The following is an 18873-nucleotide window of genomic DNA, read 5'->3' on the forward strand; positions in this document are numbered from 1 at the left end:
GAATGCCACAGTGGACTAATGCAGTCTTCAGTCTGCAATTCCCTCTTATAGAGTAAACAATAACTGTAATTTTTTTAATGTTAGGTATGTGTTACTTTTGGAATTTTTGAAAAAAACGAAGTGTTCCAAGCTCTTGTTGTCACATCATTCTTCAGGAATGTTGGAGCCTGTAGACTCTGCACAGAGGGCCCTCCTGAGAAAGCAACTATAGAATGATGGTCTAATAATGCTCTTTATGTGGATTAACACTAGAGGGAGTGAGATATTTTTCCAATATCTCCAAGTTTTGGAGATATATATATATATTTGTTGACAGATCTTAAAAATGTTCTAGTCTCTGTTATAAGCTGGCTACCTCCTGTCATATTTGGTCCTTCAAGTCTTGAACCTGTCCCTATCCTAGTCCCATCTTTCCTTCTACCTAGTCCCAAGGTCTTTCTTCTATGTCTGCTTAGCCAGTGAGTCTGTTAGACTTTCATTGTGATACCTTTTGTATATATTTTTTTATTGTTCCATTTCTTTGAAATGTCAAGTCATCCTTTTGTTGGTCCATCCATCTTTGTTAGCATCCACACAATTTCTTTTTCTGTGGTCATCTAATGTGATTTATGATCAAGGATTTTTGCCAAACCAGTCCTGTGTTCTCTCCATATATTGTGGACAGTGTCTGTGTACCCGCTTATTCAATGATGTTTGTTCTGAATTTGTCTTTTCCTGTGAAGACATTCCTATCCTAGTTTGTCACTTTATACTTGTCCAGTTCAGTGATTGCTTTTTATTCATGTGGTGTAATCTTTGGGCTCTATGTTGGGGCTGGAAGGGTTGGTTCCTAGCTGCCAGGTTGAGTCCTGGCTGCATACAGCTCACTACAGGCACAGGTGAATGCTGCCTTCACCTACAGCATGCTCACTGTGGGAAAGAACTGCTTTGAGCCTGGAGTCCTCGTATCAAATCACTGACCTTGTGCAAATTAATGTTTTTGGTCAAACTCTTGAGAGCTGCACTAGTTTTCAGAGGAATGATGAAAATTCCATTCAAGGTTAAGCCAGAGGTCTGAAATACCAGCCTCCAGAAGAGCTAGATTTGTCTGATTGAGGTTTGTGTTTTCTAGCCTGGTTGAGGCACTTGAACAAGATTCAGGTAAGGTCCCCTATGTAACAGCTCAGTTCAGCACAGTAACGTGTAGTAGAAGTTGTGCAGGAATGGAGTAAAAGTTTTCAAATATGGATTTAGATTGCAAGCAGCCAAGCAACCTTGCCTTTGCATAGAAGAGATAATTAAGATAGATGGTGCCAGTATGCTTTGGACCTGGTGATTAGATGGGATAGAAAAAGCAAAAGATTTGGAAAATCAGTGGGTTATTTATGCAACTTTGGTCACGTACACAGTCTGTGTAAGACTGTAAACAGGAAGGTTATTAGTAACATGCACGTGCGTGCCTGGAGTCAGCAGTTGATGTTGTCTGCATGGTTTTATGAATGATGAAAATGCTTTACCTACTGATTGCTGCAGTTCTCTTTTTAATCCCTTCCAGGAGTCAATAGTTACTTGTTTTAAAGGAAAAAGAAACAGGATTTTTTGTAGTCCAGAGTACTAGTCGTATGTCTAATAGCAGTCTATAAATTTGGTTTGAATGTTTGATTCTGAAGTTTACTGTATTGATTTTTAACTTGTCTCTCAACTGTATATAGTGAATCACCATAAAGAACCTCAGGCTGATTCTGTATTCAACAGAAATATTTTTCTTTCCAAAATTGCTAGCATTTCTGTGCAAGAAATAATCTTCAGTGCCAGGACTTGTGTAAGGACATAAGAATAATAAAAAATATGTTCTCTCAGTGAGGAGTGTGCTTGCTGCCCAAGTATTTTTCTTATTCCCATACCTGGTTTGTTGGCTTTTGGACACTTTGTCATAAATGGCAAGACTTTAAAAACTCTTCATCTTTCTGTCAGACTGGCTCTTCAAGCTAGGATTCCTCAGTTGCATCTGTTTCCTCTCATGCTCAGTTTTGCTCCTTGCACATTCCTTTTATCTGTCTCTACTGCTTAAAACCAGATTTATCTTGAATGATATCTGCTTGTAAAATTCCATTAAAAATGCATCTACACTTGGTACAAGGATAAATATTTAAATACAAGTACAAGGAGGAAGACAAAGTTAATGACCTACTTGATGTGCATGTCTGTAGCAATACCATAGTTTCTGCTGTCAAAACAAAGTTGTTTTACCTAGCTAATTGTTTATTCTGTGTCATGGATTACTAGGATAAGTAAGTTGTAAGACTTTATTCATGGTTAAGCATATGGGATTCCTGTGTCTCTCTTAAAAAGTGTAATCAAGAAATTTTGCTGATTGATCAGAGAACAGATATACCATAAATGAATTTTAACTAAGGGAACTGTAAATATGTTGGATACCTGTTTATAGAGTTGTTTCTCTTATCTGCAAATGGTGTGCAATGGCCTAATGAGCAGCTGTGTAATAATGTGCCTTTTGTTGTGAACTGTGGCTTCTATAATCCTAGGACCACGCAGAAGAGAGGAGAATCATTTGGAATCAGCAAAATCGGGAACAAAATAAAAGGTGTATTCAAGAGTTCTGCAATGGAAGGAGCTATGTTGCCTAACTATAACTTAAATGTAGGAGATGATTTTGTGAGTAAAGCCATTAAATTTTACTTGAAGTCTTTGTTGGGCTTTAATTTTTTTTCTCCTTTTCTCATTTGAAAATGTTAAACTTCTGCTTTTTTCACTGCAGTTTCCATGTGCTGGCTTCTGATAAAGTTGCCTTATCTTCTCTGTATTCATTCACAAGCCAAGGTCACATCCCCAGTTTCTGTGCTTCTGAGCTTACTGTTTTTGTACAGAGAAGTTCCCAAACTATCAGTGTCAGATATTTTTATAGGCAAGACTTTTTGCTCCCATTCTGGGTAGTAAGGCGTGCACAAGACTGCATGCATGGCTCTTCATCTGCAACCTGCCACAAGACCTTAAGACCATAAATAACATAGTGTAGAAATTGCTGTCAAGTTGGTCTGTGATGCAGAATTCTCTCTAAAGATCAGGAGCCAACAGTCCTGTCTTATTTGTCTTGGATGTCTCCTTGAGTTAATGTTTTTCTTCTATGCTAAACAGTCATGAATAGAGCCAGTGGTAGAATTTACTGCATGGGATATTGTTATCTGAACCACAGTTGCGGGACAAATGGAAAATTTGAAAAGGAGGAGGGAATTGGTTTGAAGCAGAGGTAGACTGTACCAATTAAAATAGAACTGGAGATCTCTGTTTGAATCCTTACAGATTGAAGAGGGTGTTATGGTGATGGAAGATGATTCTCCTGAGGAGGCTGTTAGCACCCCAAATACACCCCGCAACCTTGCTGCGTGGAAAATCAGCATCCCATACGTTGATTTTTTTGATGATCCCTCCTTGGAAAGAAAAGACAGAAAGGAGAGAATTCCTGTATTCTGCATTGATGTAGAGAGAAATGATAGAAGGGCAGGTATGCAATGCTGCAGGTCAATAAAGTCTCATTTAAAAGTGAACTCAGAATATTCTAGTGTGCTGTATTCTGTTGGCTTTTGCAAGTGTGTTTTGCATATGTGTTCTGATTTCAAAATAATAGCTTGAAAGTTGTGAGGAAATGTGTTTAAGAGATAAATGATCACATTTAGCATTTGCTAGTTGAGAACTGATTCCTCAGCATGAATCAGTTCTATTTAGACTTCATGCCAAAGTTTGAAATGTTTCTTTCCAAAAATACTTGTCTTAAAATTCATATTAATAAACATCTGTCATTTTTTTTTCACCCACTCTGAACGTTGGAATAATGAACAACAAGTAATTTTTTATATAACTTTAAAATTAGTTCTTAGGAAATGAAAGTGTTTTGCTTATTAGGAACCATTGTGGCATGCAGTTAGTTTACCAGTATCTGGATAGCAATACATCCATAATGGAGTGGGGGGAAACAGCATCATCCTAAGGCTGCTGGGATTTGTCTTAGTGAGACTAATACTTCCACAAAAAGCAGAAAGTATTTAAAAGGCATTTAGTGATATCTTTAGTGATAGGATTAACAATCATCAGCATTCAAGTTGGTGGTGCAGAGGACTGTATTCAACAAGTACTATTTCTGTAAATCATCTACTTCAATTTAGAAAATAGATATAATATAGTCAGCCATTATAAATGTTGAAGTTATGCAGTACTCCATTGTTTAGATTGTAGTAATCCCATAAATAATAATTTCCTTGTAGTACCATATCTGTCTACCAGTTATGCATTTTACAGTGACATTAGAAGTACCTTGAGGTTTATGTTACTACAACAGGGGGCTAATGCCATTGATGTTTTCCTATGATAATCATCATATGTTTGCTGTTGCTAATTTGTCTCCCAAGTGCCATAAAACCTGGTTTATTTTTAACTTTTTTTTAATCCAGTTGGACATGAACCTGAACACTGGTCTGTCTACAGGAGGTATCTTGAATTCTATGTGCTTGAATCAAAACTTACAGAGTTTCATGGTACGTTCTCCATCATTTGGAAAGCCATTTTGCCCTGCTGTGATTATCACTCATTACTTAGATTAAATTTAAAATAATAAAATCAGTGTTTACTGCACAACAAGAATAATTTAAACTCCTTGATATCTTTACTAGGTACGTTTCCTGATGCTCAGCTTCCCTCAAAGAGAATCATTGGCCCCAAGAACTATGAGTTCTTAAAATCCAAGAGAGAGGAATTTCAGGAATATCTGCAGGTATCAAACAAACATTTGGAGCAAAATATATTCTAAAACTAATAAAAGAATATCTGGGTGTTTTTTGTTTGTTTGTTTCCAAGTAACTTTATAGTTAGGGAAAGGATTCAAGTGGGCAATGTTAAAGTTTCTTATGACTGAAAACAGAAATCTTGTGCAAATTATGATATTTGCGGCAGTATAATACTCTTTGAATATCTTATTACTATACAGAAACAGATTTTTTTAAAGGTTAGTTTTAAAGTACTTATACTTCCTTTGTTCCTTCTGTTTCAAAGAAACTTCTGCAACATCCAGAACTAAGTAACAGCCAGCTTTTAGCTGACTTCCTATCCCCTAATGGAGGAGAGACTCAATTTCTTGATAAAATGTTGCCTGATGTGAATCTTGGTATGTAATATGCTACTTGTTTATGCTGACAAATAGGAATGCTGTGATTGAATTCTGTGATTCTGTTATTGACTGTAGTAATGAATAGATAACTCTGCTCCTTCACAGCCCCTAAAATTATAGCTCTGCAAGGAAGATATGCTGATGCTTCTTCCTTGAAGAAAAAAGACATTTTGAAGTTTTGGAAAAATTTGCTTAAGTGGCTTTTGAATTTTCGTGTCAACAAGCAAGATAAGGTTTCTGTTAATAAATTGCATAGTTCAAGAAAATTTACAATATTGTCACAAGTCCAATTGGAATGTGTCTGTCATCGTGGGCAGATGAGGTGGCATGAACACTTACAAAACTACACGTACAAACTTTGGATTTTAATTAATTAAACTCCTCTTATTTTATTCTGAAAATTCCAATATTTGATATTTCTAGTATTAGCTGATATTAAGATCCTTTCTAACATAATACTTAATAGAGCTACTTAATAGAATCTGTGTGTGTGATAGAGGCAGGTCAAATGGAAATTGAGAAGATCTAATGTCTAATGACAGTAGTTCTTAATAAATCAAAAAAGAAAACTGTAGTATGACTTGGCTGCAATGTAGCTGTCTCAGAATAGTGTGCCTGAGCTGGTCAGGTCAATTTCATGGCCATGCTGTCTCCATGTCTTGTGCCACTTGTGGCTGTGGTCCCAGAGAGCTGTGTCCGAGCTGCGCTGCTGCATCTCTGCACCTCCCACTCACGGTGTGGTCCTGCTAAGGCAGCCCTTCTCTTGGTCTGCTTCATGAGTTGTTGAGTGAGATTTCTATTCTCAGCCTCCAGTCAAAAAGTTTGGGTTTTGTTTTGGGTCTCCCTTCTAGAGTGAACCATGCATCCTTATAAAAGCTTATAATTATGGTGTTTACTGTAATGCATTTCCTATCTGAGACCGTGCTTCACTTCCATAAAGAGCATTATAACAAGTCTTGGCATTTTGGTAGGGCTTTTTTGTGAGAAGGAGAGTTTTTATTATTTCCATTTGATCTCTGTGCATACTTTCTGATGTAAATTCCATATTTAATGACATGTAAATAAGAAAAATATTACTGTAACTGTAGTGCTTAAAACTAGTCCTAGACACTTTCATTTTTCAGCATTCAAAATTACTGTGCCATATCCTGATAGCCTTATCAGGACACAAGAGCTGATCATTAAAGCCATGGCCGTAACCTGTCTGATTTAGAAAATTCTACTCACCAGGGTTTTTGAGGCTGGTTCCCCATAGAATCTCTCCAGATTTGCTGATTTTTCCACAGAAAGAGGAGAATCTAGTTATCTTGATTTCTTCTGTGATAAGTGCTTATGATTCTATGAGTAGCTTAAGTACAAGGAATTTTCCCTGTACTGGTGTTGTAGCAGTACTAGCAGTTTTACAGTGTTAGGGCTATTTATGGTTAAACTCTAGAATAGTTAAGTGGTAGCACTTTACTACTATAGTACTTTATTGTGGTTGTTTGTTTTTTGTTTTTTTTTTAAGTATTCAGGTTAATATTATTAACCTGAATATTTCTAAGTATCTTTTCTTGAAGAGTAGTAATTAATAGGTTACAAGCTGGTTAAGTGCAAGACTATTTTCTTAGGGTTTTATGCCAAATCAAATATAACCAAGCAGATTTTAAAAAAATTACTGTATTTTAAAATAACTACAAGACAATGAGTACATCAAATCTATCAGGGCAAAATGTATTTAAAATCAGATAGAGATAACAGAAGGTGCTTTCTTTCTTTCTAATTGTAGGTAAAATCATAAAATCTGTTCCAGGAAAGCTGATGAAAGAGGTAAGTCTTTCAGGTTGCCAATATCTTAACTTCATTAGCTAATTTTATGAGATTACCGAGTTACAGGCTAATCAAAACTTTTCTTGAAAATTCTTGGTTTTTTGTTGTTTTTGTTTTCACTTTCCTGTAATTATGCAAGTGACAGGTCACTCATAACTTTTTTTCAGAAAGGTCAGCATTTGGAGCCATTCATCATGAATTTTATCAACTCCTGTGAATCTCCCAAGCCTAAACCAAGCAGGCCTGAACTTACTATTCTGAGTCCCACTTCTGAAAATAACAAGAAGGTACAGTAAGTCATGTTCCTTTCCCATTTTACAGAAGTGGGGAAAATTAATCACACATTTTCTCTCATATTAGGGAGCTGTCTTAGAACTCATAAACTAACATTATTTCAAATGAAGCCAAGCTGGAAAATGCTGTCTAGGAATGCAGACACTGACGGTGTTCAGTTCAAAGGCCAGACCAAAGGCAGACTGGTGTAACACACTTTCCTACTCTTCAGATATGTGTGGCATAGAGTTGAGCTGTTCAGTTCTGCACTTTCACTTATGTTGTGAGACGTGACATCTTTGTGCAGATATATAGCCTTCCAGTTCCTGAGGGAAGCCTACAAGAAAGATTGAGTGAGACTTTAAGAGCATTTAGTGACAAGGGGAAATGGAACTGAGAGTAGGTTCATATTAGATATTAGGAAAAAATGTGTAACTGTGGGGGTGGTGAGGTGCTGGAACAGGTTGCTCATAGAGGTTGTGGATTCCTCATTCCTGGAAGTATTTAGTGCAAGATTGGATGGAGCTCTGGGTAGCTTGGTCTAGTGGAAGGTGTCCTTGCCCATGGCAGAGGGCTGTCACTAGATGATCTTTGAGGTCCCTTCCAAGCCAGTCCATTCTGTGATTCTGTAACTGCTGTGCAGCAGCAAGGCACCTCAGTTCTGGAGAAGGAGGTGAATGCCAAACATCTGTACCAGGACAGTGTGAGCTGTCTGTATGGAGCCTGTGTGGGGATCTGGCAGGCAGCCAAAGAGATGAAAGGTTAGCACTTCCCGAGTGCCCATTTGTGAGAAGAACATTATCTCAGAGCAAGAGAGATCTTCAATTTTTTGGTAAATGGCAGTAAATTTCCACCTTATGCTTGTATTGCCACCGTATTCTCATGTGTCTTTTCTGACATGGATCAGTTTATTTCAGTTGCAACATGTTGGACTGTGCTGAGATTACAATGCATGGTCCCCAGTGCTGCCATGAGTGGGGTATCTGCAGGCTCCCTCTTCCTCAGCAGGCTGAATTAAGAAATGCCTGAAGATCTATCCGAGCAGGCCCAGTCAGAAACGTGCCTAATGCTCTGACAGATCTGCATGCTCTAGAATAAGAGTTACCAACCTGCCAGGTTAAAAAAAGCAAATGCACAAAAAGCTCTGCTTCCCCCTCCTAGGGGCACTAGCAGGATTTCTGGCCATGTTTTCATTCCAAAGGTCTGTAAGCAGCTTGATCGTCTTCTGAACATATTTTTGTCAGACTTGCTATAATAGGTCATGACTTTTCAGCTGATGCAGACTTTGCAAAATATGCCAATAAAGGCGTTGTTCTGCTGGCTTGTGATGGCCTGCCAACAGCAATAAAAGCTGTTTTTGGAACACCAGCAGTGTTACAAATGTGTTTGGGTAGCTACTTGGAGGAAGACGTGGTCACTTACACTGACTGATATGATTCAGACACTGCATAAAATCTTTCTTTGTATTATTTTGGTATAATCCTCTATACTTTTTAAATGAGGAGGAAGAACAGGAGAGACATTTATGCCTCTGGCTGTAGATATTATTCATAGTCATGGTATTGTTTTTGTACAGTTCACACCTGTGCTGGAATGTATGGGTGTGTGTTTGCATATGCACTTAACATTGAGTAACTTTTTTTTTTTTTCTGTGAGGCACTTTATATGAGCATTCATGCTTCCTTTGCTTACTTTTCCCAATAAGGCATGGTAGCATATTGTACAAGGGATTACTTTGGTTTTTTTCTTCATACAGGCCTTTTATTTTTCACTGACTTCAAGAGCTTGGCTCCCATTATTAATCAATACTAATTCATGGAATTTCTTCATTGTAAGCCTTTCTTTTTTAAGAATATTTCATGGTTACAATCATTATTATTGTCTAATCCTAAAGATACTAATAATGATAGTATTGAAGTTCATGGTGTTAGTCTCAAATATTAACATGCATAGAAACATCTAAAGCAAAATCTTGTGCTTCTCTGAATTGTGAGTATAATCTCAATTTCTGTGCTAAATAACCAGTTGTGTGTTTTTCACCTGAATTTCTTCCGAGCCAAGATACTGAAAAGGGTAAAACATGGAAGTAGAGGTCTAATGCCACTTTGTATTATGGCTGCTGCAGTGCATTGTAGATTGCATTCTGAAATGCTTTCAAAGTGTGCCTCTGATCAAGGAACCATTACTGTTTAAGGTGCAGCACAGATCCTGTGCTGTGTATGGTGGTACAGACAGCATTCAGATGATGCTTTTGGTTTGGAGTAAAAGAGGAAGTAGCACTTGAAAGTCAAAAAGCTTTGCCCTAAGCTGGCCTACATGTTTAATTTTTTTATAGGTTACCTACCAGATTGCTGATAATGATTTAGTTTGGCCTCCAGACACTGAACCTATGTCTACATTGCACAATTGGCTGCTTTGAGTTGACTCAGTATTTATCACCTTTGTCAGATGTATCTAAAAAATAAAGGAGGCTCTTGTTCAAGTTACAGTACTACAGCTAAGGTTTTTCTGCTGTTCTGGTTTCAGTATTAAGGAGGATGTAGACTTCAGTTTGTACGGAGTTTTTAAGCAACCTACCAGGGATGATTCCATAAAGTAGGTGTGAATAATTATGTGTTATTTTTAGGTTTGTTACATTCCTGAATACCAGTCATCCATAAGTGCATTAACCATATTTGCCCTTCTGTGTAATTTATGTAATAAGTTGGTGTTGTTTAGTTTGAGTGAACCTTGAGAAGGTAATAGCAGTACCTCAGCACCTAACAAAAGAGAGGACTTGAAGGAGTACAGGTCAAAAACCTGACTCTTGCCAGATGTCCTGATGTAACTTTTCCTAAGAGTGCAAATCATTCTGTTTAGAGACTTGTGTGGTGTTGCAACTTGCGTGTTTTCGGCTTTATTTATTTTGGGGAGAATTGCAGTACAGAAAGTGAACCATATATAAACAAATTACTTCCTGTTCCTTGGAATTTATGTTATTTTGCGAGTGGTAAAAAAAACCTCTTTGACTGGCAATCACCTCAGCCTGGGCAATTCTGTGATTATGTTGCACTTGCTTCTAGTTCCAGCATTTTTTTTAGAACTGTGGCATGAACTTTTGAACTTTCTTTTCATAATAGGGTTTCTTGTATAAATCCTATTTTACATCTAGATTAACTATTTTGGGGGTAAGTTAATTTAAAATAAACTGTTAGTAGGGATTGCTAGATATTAAACATGGAAAGCATCAGGATTTAGAGACTTTTTCCTTTCCCTCTCTTAGGATTCACAGACCTGGGGACAGGGGAGGCAAGGAGTGCTGCCTAGGTGGTTTGGGACCCCTTTTGGTGTGCAGAGAAGAGCCTTTTGAAGTTTTCCAAGAATTAGAGTATCTTTTCAGAAAGAATCAAAGGCAAGACAATAAAGGATCAGGGAGGAAGGTGATGACATAGGAGAATAGCAGGCTAAAGGAATATAATTGAGAAATTAGGTAAATGGAAAGAAATCCAAATATTAGTTCATGATGATTTACTATAAATAATTAAACTGGCAGGGGAAAAAGCTATTTCTCTATGTAAAAAACTTGTATATTTTGTCTAGAAACCATTGTATTTATTTCAAAGTGGAAACCAACAGGAGCTTTTAGGAATACTTTGATGTTGTAGACTTCCCTTGTGATTTAAAGGCAGACAAGCTTTGTATCCTCTTAGCCCCTCATTTTCAGAACAGGGTGCATCAAGGAAATCAGAGCCTGTGATAAATGTCTAGATGCATACAATCATATAATTGTTTAGGTTGGAGGAAGGTAGTGGGAGCAGAAGGGCTCATGAATTAATGTCTCAGTGCTGATTTGTTGTGAACCCGGGTATTTTGGTTGTTGTGTATCTTGGCAACATGTGATGTGATCTTTATTGGAAAGTGAAGGATTTGAAGAAACAAAACCAGAAACAATTAAACAAATCAATGCCCTGATCAGTTCTTTGAAAGCTCTGGAAGGAAGCTGCTTTTATAAAAAGAAACCAATCCAAAGATCTAGTGGCTATCCTTTTGCCCTTGAATGTGGTGGTTTCAGTCTTATGTTTCTGTTTTTAGCTTTTTAATGATTTATTCAAGAATAATGCAAACCGGTCTGAGAATACAGAAAGACGACAAAATCAGAACTACTTCCTGGAAATGATGACTGTAGAAGGAGTCTATGACTACTTAATGTATGTTGGTAAGAAGTGATTTCTCTTAAGTATTCATATTCTTCATGACAAATATGAAGTCTCTGGTAAGAAATGAAATCCTATTGTAGCAGTCATATATAACTCAACACTTTAAAGCTAATATACAACTTAGTAACGTGGTCATTTCTTAGAAGACTTTATTGTGGTGCTAAAATGTCATTTATCATTCATCTTTGCTTAGTTGCTTTTGTTATGTCTTCATCTTTCTGCATCTCAGTAGTATGAGTTTATGAGAGTAGATCCCATCCCTTTTCTCAGGTCTACCTAGGCTGCTGGTAGACTCTGGGAATTGGAATTGTTAAATTAATATAAATAGCTAAAGGAAACATTTGATAAGCACTGTGGAGAATACTGATATTTTCAGTGCTGCACTAACAAAACTGAAATATTCTTTTCTTGCTTGCAATATTTTTCTTTTATTTTGAATAAATGATTCCTTTGTTATGAATAGTAGGAGACCCTCATATATGTTCCTACTCATGGATGTTTCTGTGACTTTACAGGTAGGGTAGTCTTCCATATTCCTGACTGGCTGCATCATCTCTTGATGGGAGGAAGAATTCTCTTCAAAAACACAATGGAACTGTACACAGACTATTACTTGCATAACAAGTTAGAACAGCTATTTGAGGAGCACCGGTTGGTTTCTCTGATAACACTGCTGAGAGGTCAGTAATAGTTACATCTGTGGTGAAAAAATGCTGCTTTAGTCTGGTCTTTGTCAGTGAAGTTTCCAAGTGCTGAACTGTGCAATGCTGACTAACACTGGTGGAGTATCAAAAATCAAGTGGGCCTGGACTAACTTCAAAGCTTATTATGGAAAGATGTTGAGCCACCTATATTGTCTGTCATTGATGATTACAGAAAAAAAGTATTATGAATAGTAATTTGCCGAGGCGTGCAAAGAACAAGAAAAACAGAATAAAATGGTTTATTGTATCAACACAAATGTTTCATTAAGTTGTTAAGTTACTTTACTTGTGTACTACATCAGTCTTTTATTGTTAATTTTTTGGTTCCCTTTGTTGTGGTTGGCTCTTGAGAGGGCTTGAATATTCCCAACCTTCAAATAAGGGAAGAGCAACTAAAAAAAATGTTTAATTACCTCACAACTGTAGAGTATTACGTGACTACAGTCTGATCCAAACAATGCATCTGGCTAAAACTCTGGAGTAAGGACAGCTCTGTCCTTATCAAACCAAAAATGAAGCTTGTGAAAGACAGAAAAGGAGTGCAGTAAGACTCTCAGAGCCTAAAACCAAAACTGAGCACCTGTTATTTCTGAAGAATAGCAGTACTTGCTTTCTCCTTCATAGGTAAATTTGAAGTTTTTGACAGTTCCAGATAGTGTTTTAGCACAAGGTGTAAATACTGCTTATAGTTTTGAAAGCTTGAGGAAAATTGTGATTAAGAAGATCATAGCTAACCTAAAATGGAATTGATCAAAACTTTAAAGAGAATTTGTTAAACTTAGAAAAGAATGGAAACAAATTGTGAAAAGATGATTGTCCTTCAAACAGGAGGGGTATTCTGGATTTGATCAGGCTAAGGTAAGCAAACATTATTATCTGACAAGATTAGAATTCCCTTCTAATCAATAAAGAGAAGAAATTCAGTTTTGAAGCCACAATCCAAAACATATTTCTATGTCAGTGATGTGTAGCTGCCTAAAGGTACATTTTTTTTCAATGTCTCCACTGCAGATGCTGTGTTCTGTGAGAACACTGAGCCTCGCTCTCTCCAGGATAAACAGAAACGAGCCAAGCAGACTTTTGAAGAAATGATGAGATACATTCCAGGTACATTCCAGATACATTCTGTATTCCATGACTGCCTGTATGAGTGTGGTTAATTGTTCAAGCACATATTTAACCCAAACACAGTCACACTGTCTTTCCAAATCAAATAATACTTGGGCTGCTGAGATTACTGGAATACCAGATGTAAAAACCCAGCAGTTCAAGTTTTGTCATTTAAGTGTTGCTGACTGAGGTTGTAGCATAGTGATTAATAAAGACATGGTGATGGAAATCAAGAGCTTTATACATTAACATAGTACCATAATTTTTCATCTTTTGAATGTTCCTATGGTTTGTATTTTATCCAGATGAAAACTGTGTTAAAAAGAGGCACATCATTAAGCTGGAAGGTACATCTGAGTTATCCTTGCACTGTATAAACTAGGAAAGGGGCCCATTTAATTAAAGTAATTTTTTAAAATACACTTGTGATTTATTAAACAGTGCATTAGAACAAAACATTGATATTACAAAAAGTGTAGTAATTATTTGGGTGTGGAGCCCTGAAGGAAAGGAAGGAGAAAAGGATGAATGTGAGTTTGTGGGTCTTAAGTTGGGCAACTCTTTGGGGATTCCCTTGATAGGAGAGACCCTCTTGGAGCAGTTTTGTGTTAGGAATGAGAGATGCATTGGACTTTTTAAGTCTAGCTTTTGTTTGTTGTTATCAAAACTTCAGCACACTGTCGGCACCAGACTCTGCGTGCAGGAAAAACAGTGCAAAAATGGTTAACAATCTCTTGTTATAAGGCCTTTTAAGTCTAATTAAAAACTAAGATACTCAATTAAGAAGTGACACTTAAAATATTTTCCTTTCTAACCTAATAACTGACCTTTAAAGACCTATAATGTGGATTTTTTTACTCAATTACAAGATACTACTTAAACTCAAGAAGACAAAGGAAGAAGGAAGTAAAATGAACTCAAGACAACACCTTATATCCTCTATTTTGAACCCATTTATAACATACTAAAAATCCTAAAACCTAAATTTCTTACCCATGTGACATACTACACTACTCTCTACAATCTCTAAAATCTATTTCACACTTTTGTTGTTTCTAGTTTACCTTGAGGCTTTGGAAGTTTTCTCTGTGAATGAGGGTCAAAGTCAGTGCTCCCCTGGGGGTCAGGATACTCTAGAGCAGATAGAGAAATATTCCTGGTGCTCTGGGTTTCCACAGATGAACCCAAAAGTATGAGGCTTTTTCCATTTACTATTTGAGACAGAAAAAAATTGAACTCCAAACAGGTTTTTTCATGTTAATTAATTGTTCTATAGCTGCATCATAAAGCTGCTTTGCAGCACTTCCTCATGACTTGTGTGTTTGTTTTTGGAATTCGGTCTAGATTTAATAGGCAAGTGCATTGGGGAAGAGGCTAAATATGAAGGCATCAGGCTTCTGTTTGATGGACTGCAGCAGCCAGTGCTCAACAAACAGGTAACTCATTACATGTGACAAACTTGCCTTCTGGCACAGGATTTCCTAAAGTGAATATTTGATATAGCAGAGGAGTGGGCTCTTACTCAGAACTAAGAATAAAAAGCAGTAGTTTTGCCTTGGAGTGCCCTTAATTTTCTGTATTTTCTTTTAGTTAACTTATGTTCTGCTGGACATTGGGATTCAAGAACTCTTTCCAGAGCTGATTAAGGTATGTGCTACCTCTGTTTGAGAGCTGCAGAATTCTTCAAGCTGCTACTGAGTCTGGCCACTGGTACATTTTTGCTATTTTTCGCTATTACAAATATTAATTCTAAATTTTGGGGAAAATATGTGTTTTCCAATATATTGAAATAATTGGCTTTTTGGCTAATTAGCTCTTTCCAAATCAGCTTGAGCCCATTTGTTTAGCATGCAACAAGTCCAAGTTGCCTTTCAGGAGACTTGGGCAGATCAACCAGCAGTCAGGATCTCTGTGCCTTTCTCTTTGATTGATTTATCTCCAGTCTATTTTATATATTTTCTAATTTAGGAAGGGAATTCTGCATGCAAAACTGCAGCATTTTTCTTGAGAATACTGGCAGGAGGATTTCTTACCTCTACTTTGGTCACTGCAATGTTAACTTTAGCTCTCCAGATAAAGTAGAAAGAATTTGCACAAGAGAAATGGCTATATAAATGCATATTATTAGGTTTGGGATCTGTCTGACATTTGTTCTTGTGTATATCAAACCTTGGCAGATTTTTACATAGCAATTTTACAGTTTGGTCTTCATGGCAGGCAGAAAATACCTGCTAGTTAGCTAGTAAAAAAAAAATCCCAAAACAAATTTTAAAAACCCCCTCACTAACAATAAATGTTCCTTGTATGAGCCTTGTGCCTGACAACTGCAGAGTGCCAGCAGTGATTTGTTTTGCATGACAAACAGAAACAAATACAAGATATTGGCACAAGCCAGAGCACTTGCATTGTTTTCAGTGAAATGAGGCTGGCTCAGCAAGTCTGACCTACTTTGTGCTTCAGCTCTGTAGCTGCCCTCCTCAAGCCAATGCTCAGGCAGCTGACCAGGGGAACAAGGAAGTAGCCTGGGAACCTGAGTGCAGAGAAAAAGACCTGACTTAGCCCTGCTATTTTACTCAGCTGAACTGAGTTTTGTATCTCAACAGCTAATTATATGTATTTATTGGAACACTGGTCTTCTTCAGTTTATTATGGAAAAAAAGTGGCATTTAAATAGTCTTTAAAGCACCAGTCAGGCCCAGAGGGTGGTGGTCAGTGCAATGAAGTCTGGTTGGAGGCAGGCCAGTAATGACAGAGTTATCCAAGGGGTCAGTTGTGGCTCCAGTCCTGTTTAACATCTTTGTTAATGATCTGGATGATGGGACAAGAGTGCAAAGCCTGATGATGACAGAAAACTGGGAGGAGTGGCTGATACACCAGAGAGCCATGCTTCCTTCCAAAGGGACTTAAACAGGCTGGAGAAATAGACTAGCAGGAACCTCATGAACTTTAAGAAAGGGAAGTGCAAAGTCTTGTTCTTAGGGAAGAATGGACCCAGGTGCTAGGATGGGCTGGGGGCCAGCAAGCTGGAAAGACACTAAGCTGAACTAAGGGCTGATGGTATTCCAGGCTGCAGCAGGAGCAGTGCTGCCAGCAGGTCAAGGGAGGTGATGCTGCCCCTCTGCTTAGCACTGGTGAGGCCACATCTGGAGTGTCTAGGTCTGGGCTTCCCAGTACAGGATTAGCACGGCTATACTGGAGTGAATCTGGTGGAGAAGCCGTGAGGATGATGAAAGAACTGGAGTATATTTCCTATGAGAAGAGGCTAGAGAGCAGGGACTGTTCAGCCTGGAGAAGAGAAAGCTCAGAGGGTCTTATTGATGTCTGTAAATACTGAGGGGATGGTACAAAGAAGACAGAACCAGTGGTTCCCACTGATAGGACCGGTGGCAACAGGCACAAACTGAAACACCAGAGGTTCCCTCTGAACATCTAGAAACACTTCACTGTGAGGATGACCAAGCACTGTCATAGGTTGCCCAGGGATGCTCATCCTTGGAGGTATCTAAAAGCTGCCTGGACATAATCCTGAGCATCTCTAGGTGGCCCTTCTTGAGGTCTAGACCAGGTGACCTCCAGAGGCACCTTTCCCACCCCAGCCATGCTGTGGTTTCATAGCTGTGTATATTTAATGGGGAAAAATATTTTTCCTTCAAAAACAAATCAAGAGGAAAATTATTCAAGGTAAATCAAGATCTTGTTTTCTACTTCTTCATCTATTCTTTTTTCTTGAGTAACTGTGGCACTGCCCAGCTGCTCTGCAGTGTTTCATAACCACCTGCTGAGGAGGGACCTCCTACTGCCACCTTTGCTCCTGGTGAAATGGCATGGGTGAGGGGTGGGCTCCCCCTGTCCTCTGTGACTGAAGTTGATGGGGACAGAGCAAGGGAATCCCTGGCCCTGAATTCAGTAGGGGAAAGCAAGAAAAATACTTCAGCTGGGAACTTGAGCTATTTACTGAGAGCAATACAGAGCAAAGTACTGCATCTGTGATGTTTGGCAGTGGAACCTGGTTGTCGGTGTACCAGGACTGAGAGGGGAAATGCAAGGTGGAGAGGGTGTGGGTGGAGGGATGGGCAGTGGTTTTCATCTAGAGCCCTAAAAACATTTTCCCAAAATTACTGCAAACACTTGTCACTGTGAAGCCACTTGAAAAGAGAATTGTTTCTTCCTAACAACTGCACTGGGGAAGTTTAAAAGTAATGATTGGTTCTTACTTAGCTATCCATGCATTTATGTTTTGGGTGGAATCAGTCCACTGCCTGTTCTCTCTGTTCAGCATTGAATGGTCCTTTTTGAGTTGCTTCATACCAAAATGTTTTGTAGTTACAGTGGAGAATGGAAAAATGTTTCTGGCCAGTCAGCTTGTAAAGGGGAAACTGAGCATCCCAGAGGTTTTGTTTTGAGGACTGCTCCTTTGGCAGGGAAAACAGTAATGGGAGAAATGGGAAGATTTTCCTTAGTGGGGATGTCAGTCTGCTTCCCAGTCTTGAGATTGGTATCTTGAAGGTAGTTCCTGCTGCATGTACCAGTGCGGATATGGGCTGGATCCCTTGATGTGTGCTGTGTTTGATGGCAGCGTGTTTAAGTCAGCAAGCTTCAAGAGCTGAAAATCTCCCCTGAGATAGTGTACAGCCAGTCCCTTGGGAGTCTGTCAGACAGGATACAAGGAAAAGGGACAGCTGAGAGGGAAAAAGCATTCCAGGCAGAGTAAGGAAAGAAATCCAATTGAAAAATTATCTCTCCAGTACTATTTCCAGAGCAGAAAATTACTATGTTAGGAAAACTGTATTTAGCAGTTAGTAATGGGGGAGGTAAGGACTTTAGAGAAAGAAGAGAACACCTATTTTGAGAAATCATATTAAAACCCGGTAGCTTTCCATTCTCATAAGTCTGGTTTCAAGTGGATTTTTTCAGATACCATTAATCATTGCAGCTCAGTTCAGTAATTTCTGTGTAAATACACATTTTTAAACTTAATAAGTAATTTTTTCCCTTTCCTGTTTGACAGGGTCCAAAGGAAGCAAGCTCTGTGTCAAGTTGGATGTGAGTGGACACCCAGTAGGATCTGCTGTGCACTGTTGTGATGGACATGTGACGTTTTAACATTGCCTTGTATATTTTGTTGTAAATAACATGAGATTTAAGTTCAAAAAATACCTTTATGCAATAAAGACATTAAAATGTAATACCAATTACAAGTAAATAAAATATTTTTACCTTTAATTTAAAATTTGTTTTAGCTATTACCAGTAAAAGTCTAATTAATTTCCCCCAAATCTCTCAGTGAATGAAATTACAGGATAACATCAAAAAAGATAGCTGGGCAATCAGCCAACTTATGCTCTGCTAAAAGAGCAATTACTGGATGTCTTCCTGAAAGTATATGTAGAAAAACTGTTTGGAAGAAGTTGCAGAATGTTGCCATTAAGTGTCTTAACAAATATTTTTTTTCAAACAAAAGTGTATGATTGAATCTATTACATACAAATAATTAATCTCAGAACTGTCTTTAGCCTTCACCTTTCTGTGAGCATGGAAAATGACATTTGTAATTCAGTCTTTTTAACATCTGACCTTCAAATCTAAAGCCCTCTTAAAATATAATAATGGATGTGAAAAAAAT

General features: G+C 37.9%; 1 protein-coding gene across 4 annotated transcripts in view; it reads left to right on the forward strand.

Moving 5' to 3' along the window:
- The window catches only part of SNX14 (sorting nexin 14), a 45648-nt gene extending 27206 nt beyond the window's left edge, over window positions 1–18442 (forward strand). For all 4 annotated transcript variants that reach the window (XM_021545886.3, XM_021545915.3, XM_021545895.3 and 1 more), the window contains 13 exons: window positions 2526–2655; window positions 3301–3502; window positions 4446–4529; window positions 4665–4765; window positions 5044–5155; window positions 6927–6967; window positions 7135–7254; window positions 11312–11435; window positions 11952–12116; window positions 13152–13247; window positions 14595–14686; window positions 14841–14897; window positions 18259–18442. In XM_021545886.3, coding sequence (XP_021401561.1) covers window positions 2526–2655; window positions 3301–3502; window positions 4446–4529; window positions 4665–4765; window positions 5044–5155; window positions 6927–6967; window positions 7135–7254; window positions 11312–11435; window positions 11952–12116; window positions 13152–13247; window positions 14595–14686; window positions 14841–14897; window positions 18259–18297 — 1363 coding nt within the window. In that variant the 3' untranslated portion in view covers window positions 18298–18442. The remainder of the gene's footprint in view (window positions 1–2525; window positions 2656–3300; window positions 3503–4445; window positions 4530–4664; window positions 4766–5043; window positions 5156–6926; window positions 6968–7134; window positions 7255–11311; window positions 11436–11951; window positions 12117–13151; window positions 13248–14594; window positions 14687–14840; window positions 14898–18258) is intronic.
- Window positions 18443–18873: the final 431 nt, after the last annotated feature.

Source organism: Lonchura striata, chromosome 3, assembly GCF_046129695.1.
Source record: "Lonchura striata isolate bLonStr1 chromosome 3, bLonStr1.mat, whole genome shotgun sequence".
NCBI lineage: Eukaryota > Metazoa > Chordata > Aves > Passeriformes > Estrildidae > Lonchura > Lonchura striata.